We start from the raw sequence: 17,854 nt of genomic DNA, 5'->3' as shown, positions 1-17,854 counted from the left end.
AACTTCTTGGGGCAGGAGGTGTTATAGGCCCCATTGTACAGATGGAAAGCTGAGGTTCAGAGAGGAAGCTGAGTTCAGAGCAATGTGTAACCAGAGAGTGCCTGGCTTCAGTCCTGCCCCTGTCCTCACTCTTTGTGCCCTGGGATGAGGACTGTGTGACTCTGAGCCCCTGGGTCACATTTGTACAGGAAGAGGGAGGCACATGGGGCACGGGCCTAGCCTGAGGTGTGTGTGGATGTTCTGATTGTTCTTGATGGCGTGAGCCTCCCAGGGGTCTGCCTGTCTTAGACGTGGTGCCCTTTCTGTGTCCCTGGCCTTTGTTCCCCTATCTGCCCTTGCTCTGCAGAGGCCTCCCTTGCAACTGCTCCATCTGCACCTCCTCGGACACACAGCTCACATCTTACAGAGTCCTGCCTGTACTCAGCCCCCACTTCACCTCTGGGAAACCCTCCCTGACCCCCAGCAGAGATCCCTTATAGTGGGGTTGCCTAGGTAGGATCCCTGGCCCCAGTCAGGCCCAGGGGTGGCCCTTCCCTGCCTAATACACTGCTGCCTCCTCTTCCAGGCAACAGAGACATCCAGATGATCAGCTGTGGGGCTGACAAGAGCATCTACTTTCGCAGTGCCCAGCGGGTAGAGTGGGGGGGCCTCCTTGGGGGGTGGGGGTGGGGCCTGTCAGGGTTGTCCTCTGAAGGCTCTGCCTGCCCTGCCAGGGCTCAGATGGGCTTCACTTTGTCCGTACCCACCATGTGGCCGAGAAGACCACCTTGTATGACATGGACATTGATATCACCCAGAAGTATGTTGCCGTGGCCTGTCAGGACCGCAATGTGAGGTGAGGAGCTGCCCTGGGCCCTTAGTCAGTCTGGCCTGAACTGCTTTCTGAGTGGGGCCTGTATGGAACCTAGCTGCATCGGTTTTCTCATGAGCTGTCTGCTTTCCTTGCCCCTGCTCATCTGGTCCCTGAGAAGCTGAGTGGGGTGGAGGAACCCAGCGGGTGTTTCCTAGGAGCTGAGCTCACCTAGCGCTAGCCTCCAGATCAGCAGAGGGTTCCTTCTGGCTCTCCAGAAGCTATGTGGGGCGACTAAGAGGTGCTGATGTGGCTCATAAACTTACTCATTCATCTACACTCCCTGAGCACCTGTCTGGGACAGACAGTGCAGGAGTTACAGCAGTGAGCAGGCCAGCGCCAGACCCTGCCTCACAGTCTGGTGGAAAAGAAACAGACCCTTCACCAGACAGTGACAGCATGGAGTGGTCAAGGCTGGGATGCGGGGAGCTTAGGGGCCCTGGGGAGACACCCGACCTCACCTGGAAATCAAGCTGAACTTGATGGAAGGACATGGAAGAGTGAGCCAGGGGAGGGGAGAAGGAGTGAGCCGGGGGCGGGCCATGTGCTAACAGGTTCTCCACCTCCATCTGTTCAATTCAAATTGGGTGCCAGGCACTCACCTTGCTCTGTGGTTGGGGAGATGGACATTAACTCAGCCGGACACCCCAATACATAATCTCTGTGACCTCAGCCTGAGGTGGCATCTCATTCTCTGAGATGGGATTTCAGTCCAGGCCTTGGATGGGGGATAAGAGGTGGCAGGGGGCTTCTAGGGGAGAGGAAGGAGTGGGTAGGCAGGTCTGTGTTGGCTGTATTTTGTCCTCATGCCCCCAGAGTCTACAACACCATGAATGGGAAGCAGAAGAAGTGCTACAAGGGCTCCCAGGGTGATGAAGGATCCCTGCTGAAGGTGAGGAGCCGGGGCCCTACGCACAGACTGCCATGCACTAGGTCCCCCTGTGTCCGCTGCCCCAATGGGCCACCTGAGACCTGTGTCCTCCTTGGCACCTGATCAAAGGATCACATGCTAGCCAGCACCCACTCTGGCCTGGCTAACCAAGGACACTTGGGAGACGGGGGTGGACCAGACTACTTCACCTTTATTTGCTGAACCCTTCGCCAAATGGGGCCATTTTGAGTGGCAACAGAATGGGGTGGGAAGAATCAGGGAGACCTGGGCTCCCTCATCAGGCTTGTCCCCTGCCTGTGTTATCCAGGCCAAGGCAGGGACCTTCTCAGAGCCTCTGGATTAGTTAGGAGTTCAAGTTGTAGGGTCAGACCCCCCTCAGCTCTGTCTCAGGCTGATTGTGACCTTGGGTAAGTGTCACCTCCTCTCAAGCCTGTCTTATCATCTGTAAAATGCAAATACAAAGAGCTTCTTGTCATAGGGTTATTCTGTGGAGGAAACAAGTTACACACGCACCATGCTTAGCACAGGGCCTGGCCGCCATCAGTACCATTGTTGTGGTTGTTAATTTCTTTACCTGTAAAATGGGAGCAGGAGTTTCTGCCCTCCGGGGGTGCGTGTTGTGAGGGCTATCTGGGATGAGTCCACATGCCAAACATCCAGCACAGGTGGTCTTCAGTCAGTGGGGGCTGTGATGTCTGACCCGGCCTCACATTAGGGAAGCAGCAGGCAGCCCAAGCATCATTGTGTCCTCTTCTCGGCAGGTCCACGTGGACCCCTCAGGCACCTTCCTAGCCACAAGCTGCTCTGACAAAAGCATCTCGGTGATTGACTTTTACTCGGGCGAGTGCATTGCCAAGATGTTTGGCCATTCCGGTGGGTGTGCCTTCCTGCTTGGGACAGCTCCCCATACAGCCTTCTGACTCAGAAGGCCAGCGTTTGAAACTAAAAACAAAACACAGAAAAAAACGCACAGCTTCTCTGCTCTGTTTCTAGAAATCGTCACTGGCATGAAGTTCACCTACGACTGTCGTCACTTGATCACAGTATCCGGAGACAGGTGGGAAAGGCCTGGAGGCTGCCCCTGGCTGGCCTCCCTCTGGGAGTGGTGGGGAGAGCAGGGGCTCAGACACCAGCAATGCCGGGATTACAGCCGGCCTGTGCAGAGAGCTCTTCTGAGTGTTCCAGCTTTCTCTCTCTTTGGATGGGTGCGCCTTGGTATCACACCCAGACCTCAGTTCAAATCCCAGATCTGCCACTTATTTACTTGTGACCTTGAGCAGGTCATCTCCCCTTTCTAACTCAATGTGCTCCTTTGTAAGAGAGGTGATACCATCTACCTTGAAAATTGTATGGTGAGAATCAAGTGAGATGACTATATATGTCATCCTGGCATGTTTCCTTAGGTAAATTTTATGTGTGTGTGTGTATGTGTGTGTGTGTGTGTGTGTGTGTGCGTGTGTGTATATATATAATATTTTATATATATATATAAAATAAATCACTTAGCATGTGGTTGGTGCTCAAAGAAGTACCTTTTGTTGCTCCCTTCAATTTACTACAATCCTTCCTCACAGCCCCCTTGAGTCTTGACGCCCTCAGAAGGGGCCCTGGTTAGCTGGGGTGCCCTGCAGCCTACCCAGGGTATAGACCTGACGTGGTCCAGAGCCCCTGCACTAAGATAATGGGGTGTTTTCTGGGAGGGACCAGGGAAGGGTGTCTTGGCTGTGGTGAACCAGGTGGCTCCATAGTCACTGTTCCTCCCCCTTCCACATCTCTCTCTGGCCTCTGCAGCTGCGTGTTCATCTGGCATCTGGGCCCGGAGATCACCAACTGCATGAAGCAGCACTTGCTGGAAATTGACCACCGAGAGCAGCAGCAGCGGAACACGAAGGATGCGAAGTGGAGCAGACACCCCAGGTCGTGGCATCCACCTGTCCATCCCCATCTGTCCTCCCCCAGAGGAATATTGTCCTGCCCTAGGCCCTGAGAGGAGTGATGCGGGGGACATAGCCATGGCCAAGATAGCTCTGCTCTTTGTATACTCGCAGTCTAGTGGGGAAGATGAACTTTGAATACAAAGTAATGATAATACACATGAGAAGGGTTTTGCAGTGGAACAGCAGAGTGCTCAGAGGGCCTGTGAACACTGTGATGGGGAAGCCCCAGGGCACTGTGGGGACCAGAGGAGGCCCCTGCTCCAGCCAGCCATGAGGAGGGAGGTGGTCAGGGAAGGGTTAGTGGAGTTGAGTTGCCTTCGTATTCTTTAAAGTCTTTTGCTGCAAGACCACTTTTATTTGGAGTAGATTCATGTTCTAGTTTTTGATTTGGGATTTTGATTTGGAGGTCTCATTTTGAGTAGGAGATTTTGGGGTTTTTCTTTCTTAATCCAGGAGCTGTCTCTGTCTTGAGGCTTTGCCTCCTCTTGGGGACGGGGCCTTGATATGGGCCACCTGTCCTACAGTGGTATTGGAGGTACTGCAGATCTAGACACCAAGGGAGAGAGCAGCTCCTTTTGGCTCCTGGTTTTGAGGCTCACAGCTGGAGCAGGGTCCTGGCTCCAGTGCCCACCTCGTGGGAAGCGTGTTTTAGACTCCTGTACTCCAAAGGAGCTAAAATCTCACTGCTACCCCTCACTTCCGAGAACAGAACCAGCAACTCAAACCCCACTATCTGCTTTGCTTTCTGTCCCATTGCTGTGGCCCTTGGAGAGTTTGCCTTATTTTTTGAGCCCAGCCTTTTTTTTCTTTCTTTCTTTTGCCCCCACCCTCCCACCCAACCCCCAGTTTGGTTTTTTTTTTAAGCTGTTGTTTCTCAGTCTAGTTGTAGGGTACAGCTCCCTGGCCCATGCTGGTATTATGAGCCTTGTGCTCTGCTCGGCTGACGCAGTCGGTTGCCGGTTGTTGGTTGGCGGCTCACAGCAGCTCACGGCAGCTCTCGTCTGCTGGCCGCTCACGATGGCTGCCGTTCACATGCTGGCTGCCGGTCACTCACGCTAGCCATCGGCCACTCACGGTAGCACACGTCAGCACACAGCAGCCCATGGCACCACATAGCAGCTCACACCAACCTCCGGCTGCTCACGGCAGCCCAGCTCCAGGGAGAGCTATTGCTCACAGTCTTAGCTATAGAGGGCACAGCTCACCTCACTGGCCCATGTGAGAATCGAACCGGTGGCCTTTGGCGTTAGGAGCACAGTGCTCCAACCGCCTGAGCCACCGGCCCACCCCTCCAGCCTTTCTTATAGCTCATTTATTGTGTTGATATATTTCTATCAGAGCGGTGTGGCAGATGAGACCTCCCAGTACCTTCTTGACCAGAAGTCTGTCCCATATGTTCATGTGCAACCTAGCATGGGGCCCAGCCCTAAGCAGGTGCCCCTACCACCTCATTTATCTATTTCTCTTCCTTGCCGTCCTATTCCCGGCTTCAGGCAGGAGACATTTGCATCCGTACCCAGTGAGGTTTGCTCCCTAAGCCCTGGAGAGCAGACAGAGGATGAGCTGGAGGATGAGTGCGAATCTGAAGAGCTGCTGAAGACACCATCCAAAGAGAGCTTGGATCCAGGTTGGGAAAGGGGCCCATCCTAAGGGACCTTCTTTTGACCTCTGTCAGTGTAGAAGTCATTGCTGGGTTTTGCCCACTACTTTGTTTTCTGAGCCTGGCATATACTGAAGCTCAATAATCATATTAGGGCTCTCAGTGTAATAGCAACCAGACTGTCATAGGCTTAAGCTGGAAAGAGATTTATTGGTTCATGTACGTGAAAATTTCAGAGGATTGGCTTCAATCACAGTTGGATCCCGGTATTCAGGTGATGTTAAAGGAATGTATTTTTCTCTATCTCTTGGCTCTACTCTTCTCCATATTGGCTTTTCTCTCAGGCAGACTCTCCCTTTCCTGGGAGGGGTGTAAAGAATATGTCCCAGGGGAAAACCAGAGTGTATTAACCAGAAGACAGAACAGATTCTGTTGTTCAGGCAGAAGAGAGAGTGGTAGCTTAATGACTGTATAAAAGGCCAGGCCCTCTGCATATTTCTGTCCCTCTGTGTCTTCCTTTGGCATAGGCCCTCATGGTTGCAACATGGTTGCTAAAGTTCTAAGCATTGGAGGCATGGTTGAATATTACATTCCCTCCTATCGTCTCCTTTAGAAAGGAAGTTTTTTTCCAGAAGCTCCTGGCAGGCTTCTCTCAGGTCTCACTGGCCATGATTGCTCCAGCTTTGAGAGAGGCTGGAACAGTGATTAGCACTGGATGCTTTTAGCGCTTTTCCCCACCAACAAGGAGAAAACAGGCATGGGCCAATTGCGTGGTGGTTAGTAGGCAACAGCAATATGAGAATTCAGCCTTGGAAAAAAATCCGAGTATGGTAATTTTCTTTGTTGCCACCTCGCTTCGGATCCAATGTCCTCTCCAGGGTGGCCACTTTTATCAGTTTGGTGTGAATCCTTATAGGCCTTTTTCTGAACATTAATATACATATATATACATATCCATAGGATATGGTCATATTTATGTCAATAATTATACCGTAGTTATCTCAAAAGCATCTTATCCACCTGTATGTTTGTGGCTACAAAGCAGAGGCCTCTCTTTTAACCAGCAATATAATAAGGTATTTTAAGTTATACCCTCTGAGTGGGCATTTAGGTTTTTTCTAACTGTGCATGGTTGTGAAGGAGGCTATGCTGACCACTTGTGGGCTACCTCCTTGGACATGTGTGAGAGTTTTACTCCAGGACGGAGGCCGAGGACTAGCACGGCTGGACCCTGGGGTTAGTACACTTTTTCTTTTAGAAGAAAACTCCAGGGGCCCTCAAGATCCAGTTACTGCTCCACACCCAGCAGTCAGTGTGAAGCCTTCCTTCCCCCATACTTTTGCCAACATTTGATAGTCTGAAGCATTTTAATTTTGGTCAGATATTATGGGTAAAACATATCCCATGGTGTAAATGCATTTCCCTGACAGGTAGTGAGGTTGAGCATCTTTTGTTATGTCTCTGGGGTCCTCTAGTGTCTGTTTGGAGAACTGCCTGTTTGTGTATGTTGCCCATGTGTCTGTTGGGTTTATTCTCTTCTCATGGATTCCGTGTATCCCTCCAGATCCTCGGTGCCTGCTAACCAACGGCAAGCTGCCACTCTGGGCAAAGCGGCTGGTGAGTCTGCCTGGAGACTGGGATGCCTTGGGGCTGGCAAAGTAGGGGTGCACTCCTCTATGCACTTGTTTCCTCTAGGGGCCCCTTTCCCCCTCCATGTCTCTCCTTTCCCTGGAGAACCCCATCACCCAGTCTCAGCTTAGCTAGCCCTTCATTTATGCAACACGTATTTACTAAGCACCTATCCTGTGCTAGGCCATTAGATACAGCATTAGATACATTATCCTGGCCATTAGATACAGCAATGAGCCAGGCAGACAAAATCTCTGCCTTCACGGGCTCATTTTCTTGTGTGGGGGGATGGACAGTATCCACGTTAAACGGATAAAGAGTATAGTATTTTGGGAGCTGATAAGTGCTATGGAGGAAAAAAATTGAGAAGGAAATAAGGAATGTTGGGGGGGGGGGACAATTTTAAGGTAAGCAGGAAAGGCCTCACTGGGATGATGATATTTGGGCAGAGCTAGAGTGAGGAATGCAGGTCCTGAGAAAGAATGTTGAAGACAGAACAGTCTGCAAGGGCCAAGGCCATGAGGCAGGATTATGCTTAGCGTGTTCAAGCAAAAGCAGGGAGGCTCTGGTGCCTGGGTTGAGGGTGGATGAGGGGAGAAGGGCTCAGAGAGGCCACGGGGGCCACATGCTGTGGGGCCACGTGGGCTCTGGTGCGTTCCCTTGACATTTCCTTGTTCTTCTCCAATTATTTTTTTCCCCATTACACTGAGTGAGACGGAGGCAAGGAAGGGCTCTGAGCTGAGGACAACCATGATCTAACTCAGGTGTTAACAGGTCCTTGTGGCTGCTTGTGGGAAACAAACTCTGAGAGGCAAGCAGGGGGACCAGGGAGGAGACTGCTGTGATAATCCAGGCAGGAGAGATTGGAGACTGGACCAGGGGGGAGAAGAAATGGTTGGATTCTAGAGGGATTTTGAAGATGGAACCAAATGATTGGATGCGAGGGAAAGAGGGACCAAGGTGATGTTAGGATGGAATGAATGATTGTTAACTTGGAGGAAGGGTAGACGAGGAGCTGGTGGGTTAGAAGTTGGCAACAGAATCCTAAACCCTAGGTTGGAGGGTTTATTTCAGGAACAGTGTCAGACCTCAGATCAAAGCCTAAATGTCAGCTCCACAGGGAAATCCCCACTGCCATCTGATTCCCTGCAGACCAGGTCAGGGCATCTGGCCGTGCTCTCTCAGGCCCCCAAGCTTCCTCTTAGTGTATATTACAATTGGAATTATAGTCAACAAATAATCACTGTGCACTTACTCTGTGTGGGCTCTGTTCTAAGTCTTTTATAAGTATTATCTCGTTTAGATCTCATTGAGGTAGGGGCTTTTCATATCCCTGTTTCACAGATAGGGAAATTGAAGACCAAAGAGGTTAAATAACTTGTTTAGGGTCACATAACTAGGAATCAGAGGACGTAGGATCGACCCTCGGCAGGCTGGCTCCAGAGGCTGAATTCTCAAACACCCACCCTGCAATGTCTGTCAAGCAAGTCTTGGTAGTAGACAGCGGTGGGCTAGACCATGGTGGGAGGAGAAGTGGCTGTATCTTGGATGTGTTTACATGGCAGAGCTAACAGAATTTGCTGAAGAAATACAATGTGGAGTAGGAGGGACAGAACAAGAGAGAGGAATGAAGGGTGACCTCAAGGTGTTGGGCCTGAGCAACTGGAAAGAACAACTTAGATAAGGAAGGAAGCTCTAGGAGGAGCAGGTTTCGGGGGAAGATTAGTTGTTTTCAGCATGTTCACTTTGAAATACCCACTAAACATCCATGTGGATCTGTAGAGCGGTTGCATGTGACTTCTGAAGTTTAAGAGCAAGGTTCAGGCTGGAGACAGATGTCTGGGAGTTGTTTCTGAGTAGTATTTAAAGCCAAGAGACTAAGTGAGGTCTATGCAGTGTCCTTGGTCCTTGTTGGAGTTGGTGTTCACTTGGCTGGCTGCTTGACCATCCCCTGTCACCCTCAGCTAGGAGATGACGATGTGGCAGATGGCTCAGCCTTCCACACCAAGCACAGCTATCAGCCACATGGCCGCTGGGCAGAGCGGGCTGACCAGGAGCCCCTCAAGACCATCCTGGATGCCCGTGACCTGGATTGCTACTTTACCCCCATGAAGCCCGACAGCCTGGAGGACTCCATTCTGGAAACAGTGGAGCCGCAGAGCCTGGTGGGCCTGCTGAGTGAGGTAAGGCTGCCTGCCCAGCCCGGCCTGCACCACCTGCACCACGACTGCCCTCTCAGGACTTGGGGCCTCACTGCTCTCATTTTGGAAATAGGGCTGCCTGTCCTACTGTAGGGGTGCGAGAGGATTACCTGAGACGGTAGAGGGCAGGAGGGTGAGCCCCGGGGCTGGTGCACAGTGAGACTTCCCAGGGCAGACCAGAAACCTGGGAGGCTGGTCACCTTGGGGGTTAAGAGCTTGGGTCAGAGAGCAGGCCTGTGCAGGGCGGGGGGGGGGGGGGGGGCATTTGAGCAAGTGGAGCCCAGCCTTACCCCTTCCAGGCCGTGTGACAGAGCAAGGCTTGCCTTTTTGAGCTTCAGTTTTCAGAAATACGCACATTTTTTAAAAAGATGACCAAGAAAAAGATTTCAAAAAAAAGGTCATTAAAAAATAGCCCCCAGGGGACCTTTATAGGAATCAAGTGCTAAGAACGGCCTGAGATCCCCTTAGAGGTGCTGAAGCAGTTTTTTTTAGCTGTTATTCTATTATTTTCCAAATAAAATTCTTTTTTATCCTATGTTTTCTTTTTATTGTGGCATTATATATATGTATATATGTAATATATATACATACATATAATATATATATACATAATATATATATATTATGTGCTCAGATCTTAGGTATATAGCTTGAATAATTAATTGTTACCTGTGTATATACCTATGTATATCCACTACCCAGGTCAAAATATAGAGCATTTCCTACCTCCAGGAAGACCCCTGTGCCCCTCCCAGTCGGTACCTCCACCCAAGGTAACCAGCATTCTGACCTCTCTCAGCATGGATTGGTTTGCCTGTTCTTGAACTTCATATGAATAGACTCTTAGAGGGTTGGAGCCATACCATTTCCTTGTCTGTAAAAGGGCTGATGCCAATGCAGTGGGGGCACAGAATGAGCTCACGGTGAGCAAAGTGCTTGGCCCAGGCCCTGGCGCACAGTGAGCGTACAACAGTGAGGGCTGCCATTATCCCTGACGTCTTTACCGTAACACTTAGCAGGGGTCCTGGTTGCCACAGCTGCCTCAGATGGCTGTACCTCTTCACCCCACAGTCAGAGAGTCCCCAGGAAGATGGCTGTGGGGATCCCTCCTTCCTGCCCCTACAGAGGGAGTCCTCTGAGGCCAACGAGCTCACCATTTACTCCCTGGAGGCGGAGGTGACAGTCCCAGAGTCAGACAGGTAAGTGTCCTTTGTACCAAGGGGAGCCTTAGTTGGCGAGAGGAAGCCTCAGCTGACAGGTATACCCTAGAAGAACTGCTCTCCCAGAGGGGCATAGGGCGTGGGGCCCTGAAGGGGCAGGAGCCCAGCCCTGCGGCCTCACTTGCAGCCATTTCCCTGGTTCTGGATGGAGGTGCAGGGGGCCTTTGGGAGGAGGCAGGAGAGGCGAGGTGCTCCCAGGAGGAGCAGGGTGCCGATGTTGGGTTCTGGGTGGAGGCCTGTTGTTTACTAACTAGTATGTTGTTTACTAACTAGTATGTTGTTTACTAACTAGTATGTTATCATCCTTCACCCCACTCTTATTGGCACTGCAGCAAGTACTGCGAGAAGGAGGTGGAGCAGGAGCCTGGAGACCAGCAAGATGACTCCTACCTCAGGGTCTCCTCCATCGGTTTGAAGGATCAGAGCCCACCGGAGGGTGAGAGGGCCAGGCAGGGACCCTGCTGTAATCTGATTGTCTGGCCAGGCCCCTTTCTGGGCACTGATGATGACCTTGACACAGTCATCCTGAAACTGAGTCTGTCACAGAGGACAGACGTGTGCCCTCCTGTTACCTGACTGCCCACCAGTGGGAGCCCAGCTCTGACACTTCCTCCAAGTGTAACCTTGCTGGTCCATAAAAATAGAAGCTGGGTATTATCATCCCTGTTCTCTAGATGGGGAAACTGAAGCCCAGAGAAATGGAGCCACTGATCTGACTCACCCAGAAAGGTCCTGGCTTTGGGCTCCTGACACGCCCCACCCCGCCCCTGCTCTGCTGTTTCAGATTCAGGGGAGTCAGAGACCGACTTAGAGTGCAGCTTCGCTACCATCTATTCCTCCCCTCCACAGCTGGACCCAGACCCTCGGTTTGACATGACAATGACCCCCACGCCAGGTAAACGGGGGCCAGATGAAGGGAAGGGCAGTGTATGGCCTTGGCTAGGAGATGGTCATGATGCATAACTACTGGCACATCAGCCCTACACCTGGCGCCCACTGAGCCTCAATTTCCTTACCAGGAAGACAGCCATTAGTTTTTCCTTCTCGGCCTGGTGGCAACAAGGTGTGTGCTGGGCGAGTCCAGCTGTCTCCATTGTTAAGTTTGTGGTGTCTTTGTCAAGGTGTCTGCCATGACTCATGGTGTTGAAGGTTCTCTCCTGCCAGCCCCCTTTGCCTCTCTCCAGAATGCCCAGGAACCACAGAAGAGTTGACCCGGCCTGAGGTGTCAGGCATATCCAATGGCTCCCTGCCCCACACCCCTGAGCAGGAGAAGTTCCTCCGCCACCACTTTGAGACGCTTACTGATGCCCACCCTGAGGGTAGGGCACTGCCCCTCTCAGCTCTGCTTGGGCATGCCATCCAGTGCTGGGCACAGTGTGGGCGTCTCTGGGCTAGGGCTTTCCCCAGCAGGGCTGGTAAGGGTGGTGAGGGCATACGTTTTATCCTAACGACTGAGCTGCACAATTTCCTCTCCTTGATCCAGTTGCTCTGTGTTGTCTGTTGATGGGGTTTTCTAAGGATCTGCCAGCTGGTCTGTGGGTCTGCCTGGGTGCAGGGCTGCTTGGCTGGAGGGATTCTGATGGCTCCTTTGGCATCTTCCCCTAGAGCTCTTCCACAGATCCCTAAGGGACATGAAGGCCTCCGAGGATGAGGACTTTTTAAATCCCCGGCTGAGCATTTCAGCCCAGTTCCTCTCACGCCTCCAGAAGACATCCAGGTAGGAGCTGGCAAACTAGTGAACCTTCCAGCTTTCCGTATCCCCCCAGGGCGGGGCTGTGTCCTCTCAGGTACCCTCAGAGCAGACACAACCACCTGGTTTCCTCCCCACAGGCTCACTCATACCTTCCCTCCCCGGCTGTCCCTGCATCTCGTGAAGTCCCCGGAGGTCAAACTCACAGATCTTGGGGGGAGCCAGCCCAGAGCCGAGCCCCTGACAGCAGGTACTGGCTACGCCTCTCCAGGCAAGACCAACGTGAGTACTAGGGTCACCTCCTTGGGACATAGGCCTGCGAGCCAGGAGACCTTGTCCTCACCTCAGGGCTGTGCTTGCAGGTCCTCTCTGGGGAGAAGGCTCAGGAGCCCCTTGACACCCTAGAGTCCTGGTGCTCACAGAGTAAGTGTCCCCATCCCCAAATGAATAGCCCCAGCCTTCTCAGCAAATGGCCCTGGGTGCCCAGCTGAACCATGGGTGGGGATGGACAGGCTCCACTCAGACCCTGCAGCCTCCTGGGGTGGGGCGCTGTCCATTGGCTCTGCGGCTGGGGTGTGAGAGTGAACTGGCTGCTTCCTTTATAGCCCCCTGCCTCACAGGCCTGACATCCTGTGTCCCCTCCTCCTCAGTGCTGCCCGCAGACAGGAAGCCTCTGACACCCACAGCCTTACCCGCTCCAGACCTGGCTCAGGGTGTTCACACCTCCTCTACCTGCTCCTACATGGAGGCCGCTGACAGCTCCCATGCCAAGATGTCACACAGCACCTCCCTTGAGGACAGTGAGGACCCTGTCCTGGCTGAGCTGACCAGGCCCCTCCACAGGCCCTCATCCATGGGGGAGCTGGCCTCCCGGGGCCAGGAGCTCCAGGCCATCACCACCGCGGGAGCGCCCAATTCTGACTGCAAGGGCCACGAGCCTGCCCAGCCCTCCCGAGGCAACCATGAGGCCCGGGCCAGCCTCAAACTGAACCTGTCGAGCGTCTATGACGGGCTCTTGCTGCCCCCACTCCCACTGGAGCCACCCACTAGTTGTGTCTGGTCCCAGGAACCTGTGGCCACACAGCCCGATGTCACAGTCATAGCAGCTAGCTTGCCGGCTCCCAGCCCCATGGATGGGAGCTCCCTGAAGTTCCACAACTCCACCTTTCTCCCAAGGCTCCCAGAGCCCCTCAACACCCCTGCCCACCCCGAAAGCCCCCAACTTCTGGAGACCAGGCCAGGGGTCCCTGGCAGCATCACGCCTGGTGAGTACCACTCTTGGGATCAGGAGTTGTCCTCTAAGCTTACCCCCTGTAACAGCTGGTTCAGCTCCAAAGGTAGGCACTTGACCAGGCCATAGGCTTGTGCCATTCGTTTATTTCCTGAAATATTTAGTGAGCAATTTGTATGTGTTGGGCTTTGTTCTAGGTCCTGGGAAACTGGGTCATGGTGGTAAACGAGACTACAGAGAATTGACCCCTTAAATGAGGGAACTGCCCAAACTAAATCTATGAGGACAATGTTAAGTGTATCATGAAGTGGTATGTGCTAAGGAGAGAAATAAGAGAAAGGGTTTAGGAAGTGAGAAGTGGGGACAGTGGTTACAGTTTCAAACAGGATGATGAGAAAAGGCATCATTGAGAAGGTGGCATTTGAACAGAGACCTGCAGGTAGGGAGGGAAGGGAGCCTTGGAGAATGAGGGAAGCGTTCCAGGCAGAGGGACAGCAGTTGGGATCAGCCCAGCCACCCTGGCTTCTCTTTGACCAGCTAGAAAGTAGAGGCGTCTTTCTCATTTCCTCCCCTCCACCCCCAGTTGCGCTCAGTCGGATCCAAAACAGCCCTGGACACTGGGGGGAGCCCAGGGTGCCAGCCAGGCGCCTGACCCCAGCTCCCCTTGAGCTGAGCAGTGTGGGGACCGTCGTGCACAAACTGCAGACTGCCTTCCAAGAAGCCCGGGACCTTTACCACCTGGTGAGCCAAGCCCTGGGGTCGGGAAAGGGCTGAGGGGGTGCACTGGGATTGGCCGGCCTGAATGGCCCCTAACTGGGACTGGCCGGCCTGGATGGCCCCTAATCCTTGCAGATGGTGTCTAGTGACCAGGTGAGCACCGAGCAGCAGCAGGCACAGACTGAGCTGGCCTCCACCTTCCTTTGGATCCACAGCCAGTTAGAGGCCGATGACTGGCTGGTTGGGACTAATGTGGCCCCAGCCCAGGCCCTACCCAGCCCAGGTCCCCCCTCCCCACCTACATTGTGCCCCCTGGCCAGTCCAGATTTGCACGCCCTGCTGGAACACTACTCGGAGCTGCTGGTACAGGCCGTGCGAAGGAAGGCACGGGGCTACTGAGGGCCAGCAGTGCTGCTCTTTTCTCATGAAACAGGTATTTTAAGCAAATAAACTGACAGCTCAGAGATTCCTGATGCCTATCCTGGCACATCCACAGAGCCCCCTGCAGGTGGACAGAGGGAGGGATGGTGGAGAGCAGTGCTCTTTGGTGGTCCAGCCCCAGGAATGCTCTGAGGCCCAGGTCCCATGCCCAGTTCTCAGGCTGCATCAATGGGAACACAGGACCACTGTTCAATGTTCCCAAGAAGTTTGGGAACTGCAGTAATGATGACCCTGGCTCCCATGTTGCTTATCCCCAGCCCACTGAGCTGCTGAGGATCACATGTGGTCCCTGCCCAGTGGGGCCCAGCTGTACCAGAGGGAGGGGTCAGCCCTTCTTTTCTGCCCTCTACTGATGCCCAAGAACCCACTGGAGCCGCTGCAATTACCCTGTGCCAGACCCTGGCCACCAGTACACGTTGTCACTGCCCTGACCCTGGGGCCAGGCCCAGGCTGGATCCTGTGAGGTCCAGGATTTTGTCCCCATCTGCAGCAGGGAAAATTGCAGAGACAAACAGGCTCATCCACTAGACAATCTGGGCAGCATGCCCAGGCCATCCAGCAGCTGAGCCTAGTAATTCCTTCCTCAGCAAGAGGATTGTGTCTAGCTTCAGCATCCCATGAGCTCCCAGCTTCCCCAAGCAGCAGGCATGGCCCACCACGTAGACTGCTGTGGCCTGAACCCCCACTTCCCTGTGAGTTCCTCCCTGCTCTGTTTGGTGGTCACAGCCCACCAGAAACAGGCTCGGAGAGTCCCAGTGCCCAGGGTCCCAGAGAGCTGAGACTTGAACCTAGGCTTGCCTGGTGGCAGCCGGACCCTTCAACTTGAGGACATGGCCCTCTGCTGCCTCCACAAACTGACACATCAGAGCCAATCATTCCTGCCCCAATGCCTGTCACTGTTCTACACATTAGGGGTTGAATGAGGAATAGGACAAGCAGTGTCTGCCCTTGTGGTATTCACCTTCTAGAGAGCAGAACGTACAGAAATCAAAACGGTAACTATAAGTAGGTAAGCTGAGGGGATTCAGTGTGCTGATGGAAGGGTCAGAGAAGGCCTTTGTGAGGGGACCTTTGAGCTGAGGCTTGATAGAGAGCATAGGCCATGTGGACATCTCAGGAAAGCATCCAGGCAGATAGATTAGCCAGTGCAAAGGCCCCATGAGGCGATCAAACGTACATGTGAGGCATAGCAACAAAGCCAGGCTGGCTGGAAGGGAGTGAGCTAGAGGAGAGGCGGTGGGAGGAAGAATGGGTTCTACCAGGCAGGGCCTTGCTCATGACATTTAAAACCAAGAAACATTCACACTACAATTTTTCCCCCTAAATTAAAATCCCTGATCTTGGTGTTTGGGGAGGTGCCCAGTCTTGTTTATTTTCAAGGTGCCCTTTCCCTGCCTCAGTGAGCCCAGGTGGTCCAGGTAGGCTGCACCTCTGCCAGGAAGCTCCCTACACAGGCCCACATGCCACCCCCGAAAGATGGGAGACCCACTCTCCCCCTGCCTAGCTTGGCCACAGTTGCCTAAGATTTCTGAGGCAAGATTTGGCATGCAGGCCCCTGAACACCTAGGGGACCATCTTGAGGCTCTGTCCCTGGTGGAATTTAACCCTCATGCCACCCTGTGTTATAGTTAAGACTTTAAGTAGCAGACACCTGGCTTACAGGGGTGCGGGGGGAGGGCCACATTGTATGGACATTTGTTGCTCTTGATTATGTTTCTGCTCTGTCACCTATGAGTGAGTTTCACCCTCCAGTTTAAGACCTCACAGTTGCAACACGGCTGCCATAGCACTTAGCAGTACACCCCTACCGACCAGTAGAAAAGCCACGAAGCAGGGCAGCTGTCTGGGTAGTGGGGAAAACGCAGACTTCCTACATGCCTGCCTCCTCGGAGTAGTTCCAGCCAGTAGGAATGGAGATTGCTTTGATTTGCTTGGACCAGCCACCTCTCCTGTCCTGGACATGCTGCTCAAACCAAGCTGGGTTCTCAGCACAAAAGGAGGGTGGGCTGGTAGTTAGAGGACCCAGTGTGTCTGTCACTTTCCGCTTCCTAGTGGAAGGACCAAACTTCTTGTATAAACCAGCTGGTTAAGAAACCACTGCTGATGAATGTGTGTGGGGGTGGTTTGTGGACCCACAGGATCCCAGTGGGAAGACAGCATACTCACGTGGGATATTTCAGAGTTTAGCGAAGAAGCCATTTGCAAAGGAGTGAGCAGGGAAGAGTGAAACCACAGCACCCCAGACTGGTAGCAGAGGAGAACTGTCATAGACCCCCATCCTAGGCCACAAGGCACAGGGGAGCAAAATGGAACCCCAAAGAGCAAATCCTGGAGAGAGGGCTGCCCAGAGGGGAGCTGTGTCCCTGGCAACCCGCCCCCCAGGGAGGGAGGTGGGGGATCCCCTTCCACATCTTTAGGACTCCCCATTGTCCAAACACTACTGGAAGCCAGAGGAGTATGGCAGCCCAGGTGATGCCCACTCAGGTCAGCCTCCCAGGACACAACAGGACAGAGGGGGACTAGGGACAAAGACACCCAGCCCCAGATTTCTTCCCTAATGTGTTTTCAGCAACAAGACAGAAATCACTCACCCCAAGAGACATGTGTTGGGCATGTCTCCCCATTCGTCAGCTCATTCTTCAGTGCCACCTGCCCTCTGTATTCCACATTGGGACAGATCCTACATACTGGGCTGTCAGACCTCTGCCAGACACACCAGTCACGGCTGTTATGAAATCCAACAATTGTGAAATGGCGACACTTAAAACCCTGTTGTACAAGTGGGTCGACTGAAATGCAGATGCCTGCCTAGCCACCACACCCATTCACACTTCCTAACAACCCCTTTATTTATGTCTTGCCATGTGCTAGACCCCATGCTCAACATTCTCCACACATGATCTACGTGGATCTTGAACACAAACCAGAGATAGGGAGATTCATTAGTTCCACTTTCCAGATGAAGAAGCAGGCTCAGCAAGAAATGACCTGACCCAAGTCCTGCAGAGATAAAGTGGCAAAGCTCTGGGCTAGCAGACTCAGTGCTGCCTCCTTCGCTACCCCAAATGAATCAGCAGGACTGACTCAGGGAATGTGAAGAAATGAATAAATATTGGTTCTTTTACCACCAAGCCTTTGTATAAACTGTTTCCTCTGCCTAGAACACCCTCTCCTTTCACCCTAAACCTCCACTTCAGGGCTCACACCCCGGAAGTCGTTCCTGAACCTTTAGGTTGGATCAGGAGCCCCAAGTCTGGGTTCTCCCCAGCACAGCTTGGATCACTCTGCCTGTGCTTGCCCTATCATGCCTTAGTCATTCTGGGCAGTCACTGGTGTCTCCCCCATGGACTAAGTGTTCATTTTCAGTGTTGAGCTAGGCCTGACCTCTAGTTGGAGCTCAGAAAATTGTTGGGTGAATAAATGAAAGTAACTGCGCGAGGTATGTT

General features: G+C 53.0%; 1 protein-coding gene across 6 annotated transcripts in view; it reads left to right on the top strand.

Annotated features, from left to right (window-relative positions):
• Window positions 1-17,539, top strand: part of WDR62 (WD repeat domain 62) — a 42,944-nt gene extending 25,405 nt beyond the window's left edge. For 3 of the 6 annotated variants that reach the window (XM_019749978.2, XM_019749977.2, XM_074315724.1), the window contains exons 15-33: window positions 566-633; window positions 714-835; window positions 1,667-1,742; window positions 2,504-2,615; window positions 2,736-2,799; window positions 3,534-3,659; window positions 5,173-5,306; window positions 6,844-6,896; window positions 8,873-9,091; window positions 10,181-10,308; window positions 10,662-10,765; window positions 11,114-11,224; window positions 11,514-11,648; window positions 11,935-12,046; window positions 12,160-12,301; window positions 12,382-12,442; window positions 12,670-13,284; window positions 13,834-13,991; window positions 14,103-17,539. In XM_019749978.2, the coding sequence (XP_019605537.2) occupies window positions 566-633; window positions 714-835; window positions 1,667-1,742; window positions 2,504-2,615; window positions 2,736-2,799; window positions 3,534-3,659; window positions 5,173-5,306; window positions 6,844-6,896; window positions 8,873-9,091; window positions 10,181-10,308; window positions 10,662-10,765; window positions 11,114-11,224; window positions 11,514-11,648; window positions 11,935-12,046; window positions 12,160-12,301; window positions 12,382-12,442; window positions 12,670-13,284; window positions 13,834-13,991; window positions 14,103-14,366 (2,804 nt within the window). In that variant the 3' untranslated portion in view covers window positions 14,367-17,539. The remainder of the gene's footprint in view (window positions 1-565; window positions 634-713; window positions 836-1,666; window positions 1,743-2,503; window positions 2,616-2,735; window positions 2,800-3,533; window positions 3,660-5,172; window positions 5,307-6,843; window positions 6,897-8,872; window positions 9,092-10,180; window positions 10,309-10,661; window positions 10,766-11,113; window positions 11,225-11,513; window positions 11,649-11,934; window positions 12,047-12,159; window positions 12,302-12,381; window positions 12,443-12,669; window positions 13,285-13,833; window positions 13,992-14,102) is intronic. The other 3 variants (XM_074315725.1, XM_074315727.1, XM_074315726.1) reach the window with 3 other exon arrangements.
• Window positions 17,540-17,854: the final 315 nt, after the last annotated feature.

The sequence above is a fragment of the Rhinolophus sinicus genome, linkage group LG11, assembly GCF_036562045.2.
Source record: "Rhinolophus sinicus isolate RSC01 linkage group LG11, ASM3656204v1, whole genome shotgun sequence".
Lineage (NCBI taxonomy): Eukaryota > Metazoa > Chordata > Mammalia > Chiroptera > Rhinolophidae > Rhinolophus > Rhinolophus sinicus.
The sequence above is the reverse complement of the archived record's forward strand: the minus strand, read 5'-3'. Positions and strand labels throughout refer to the sequence as shown.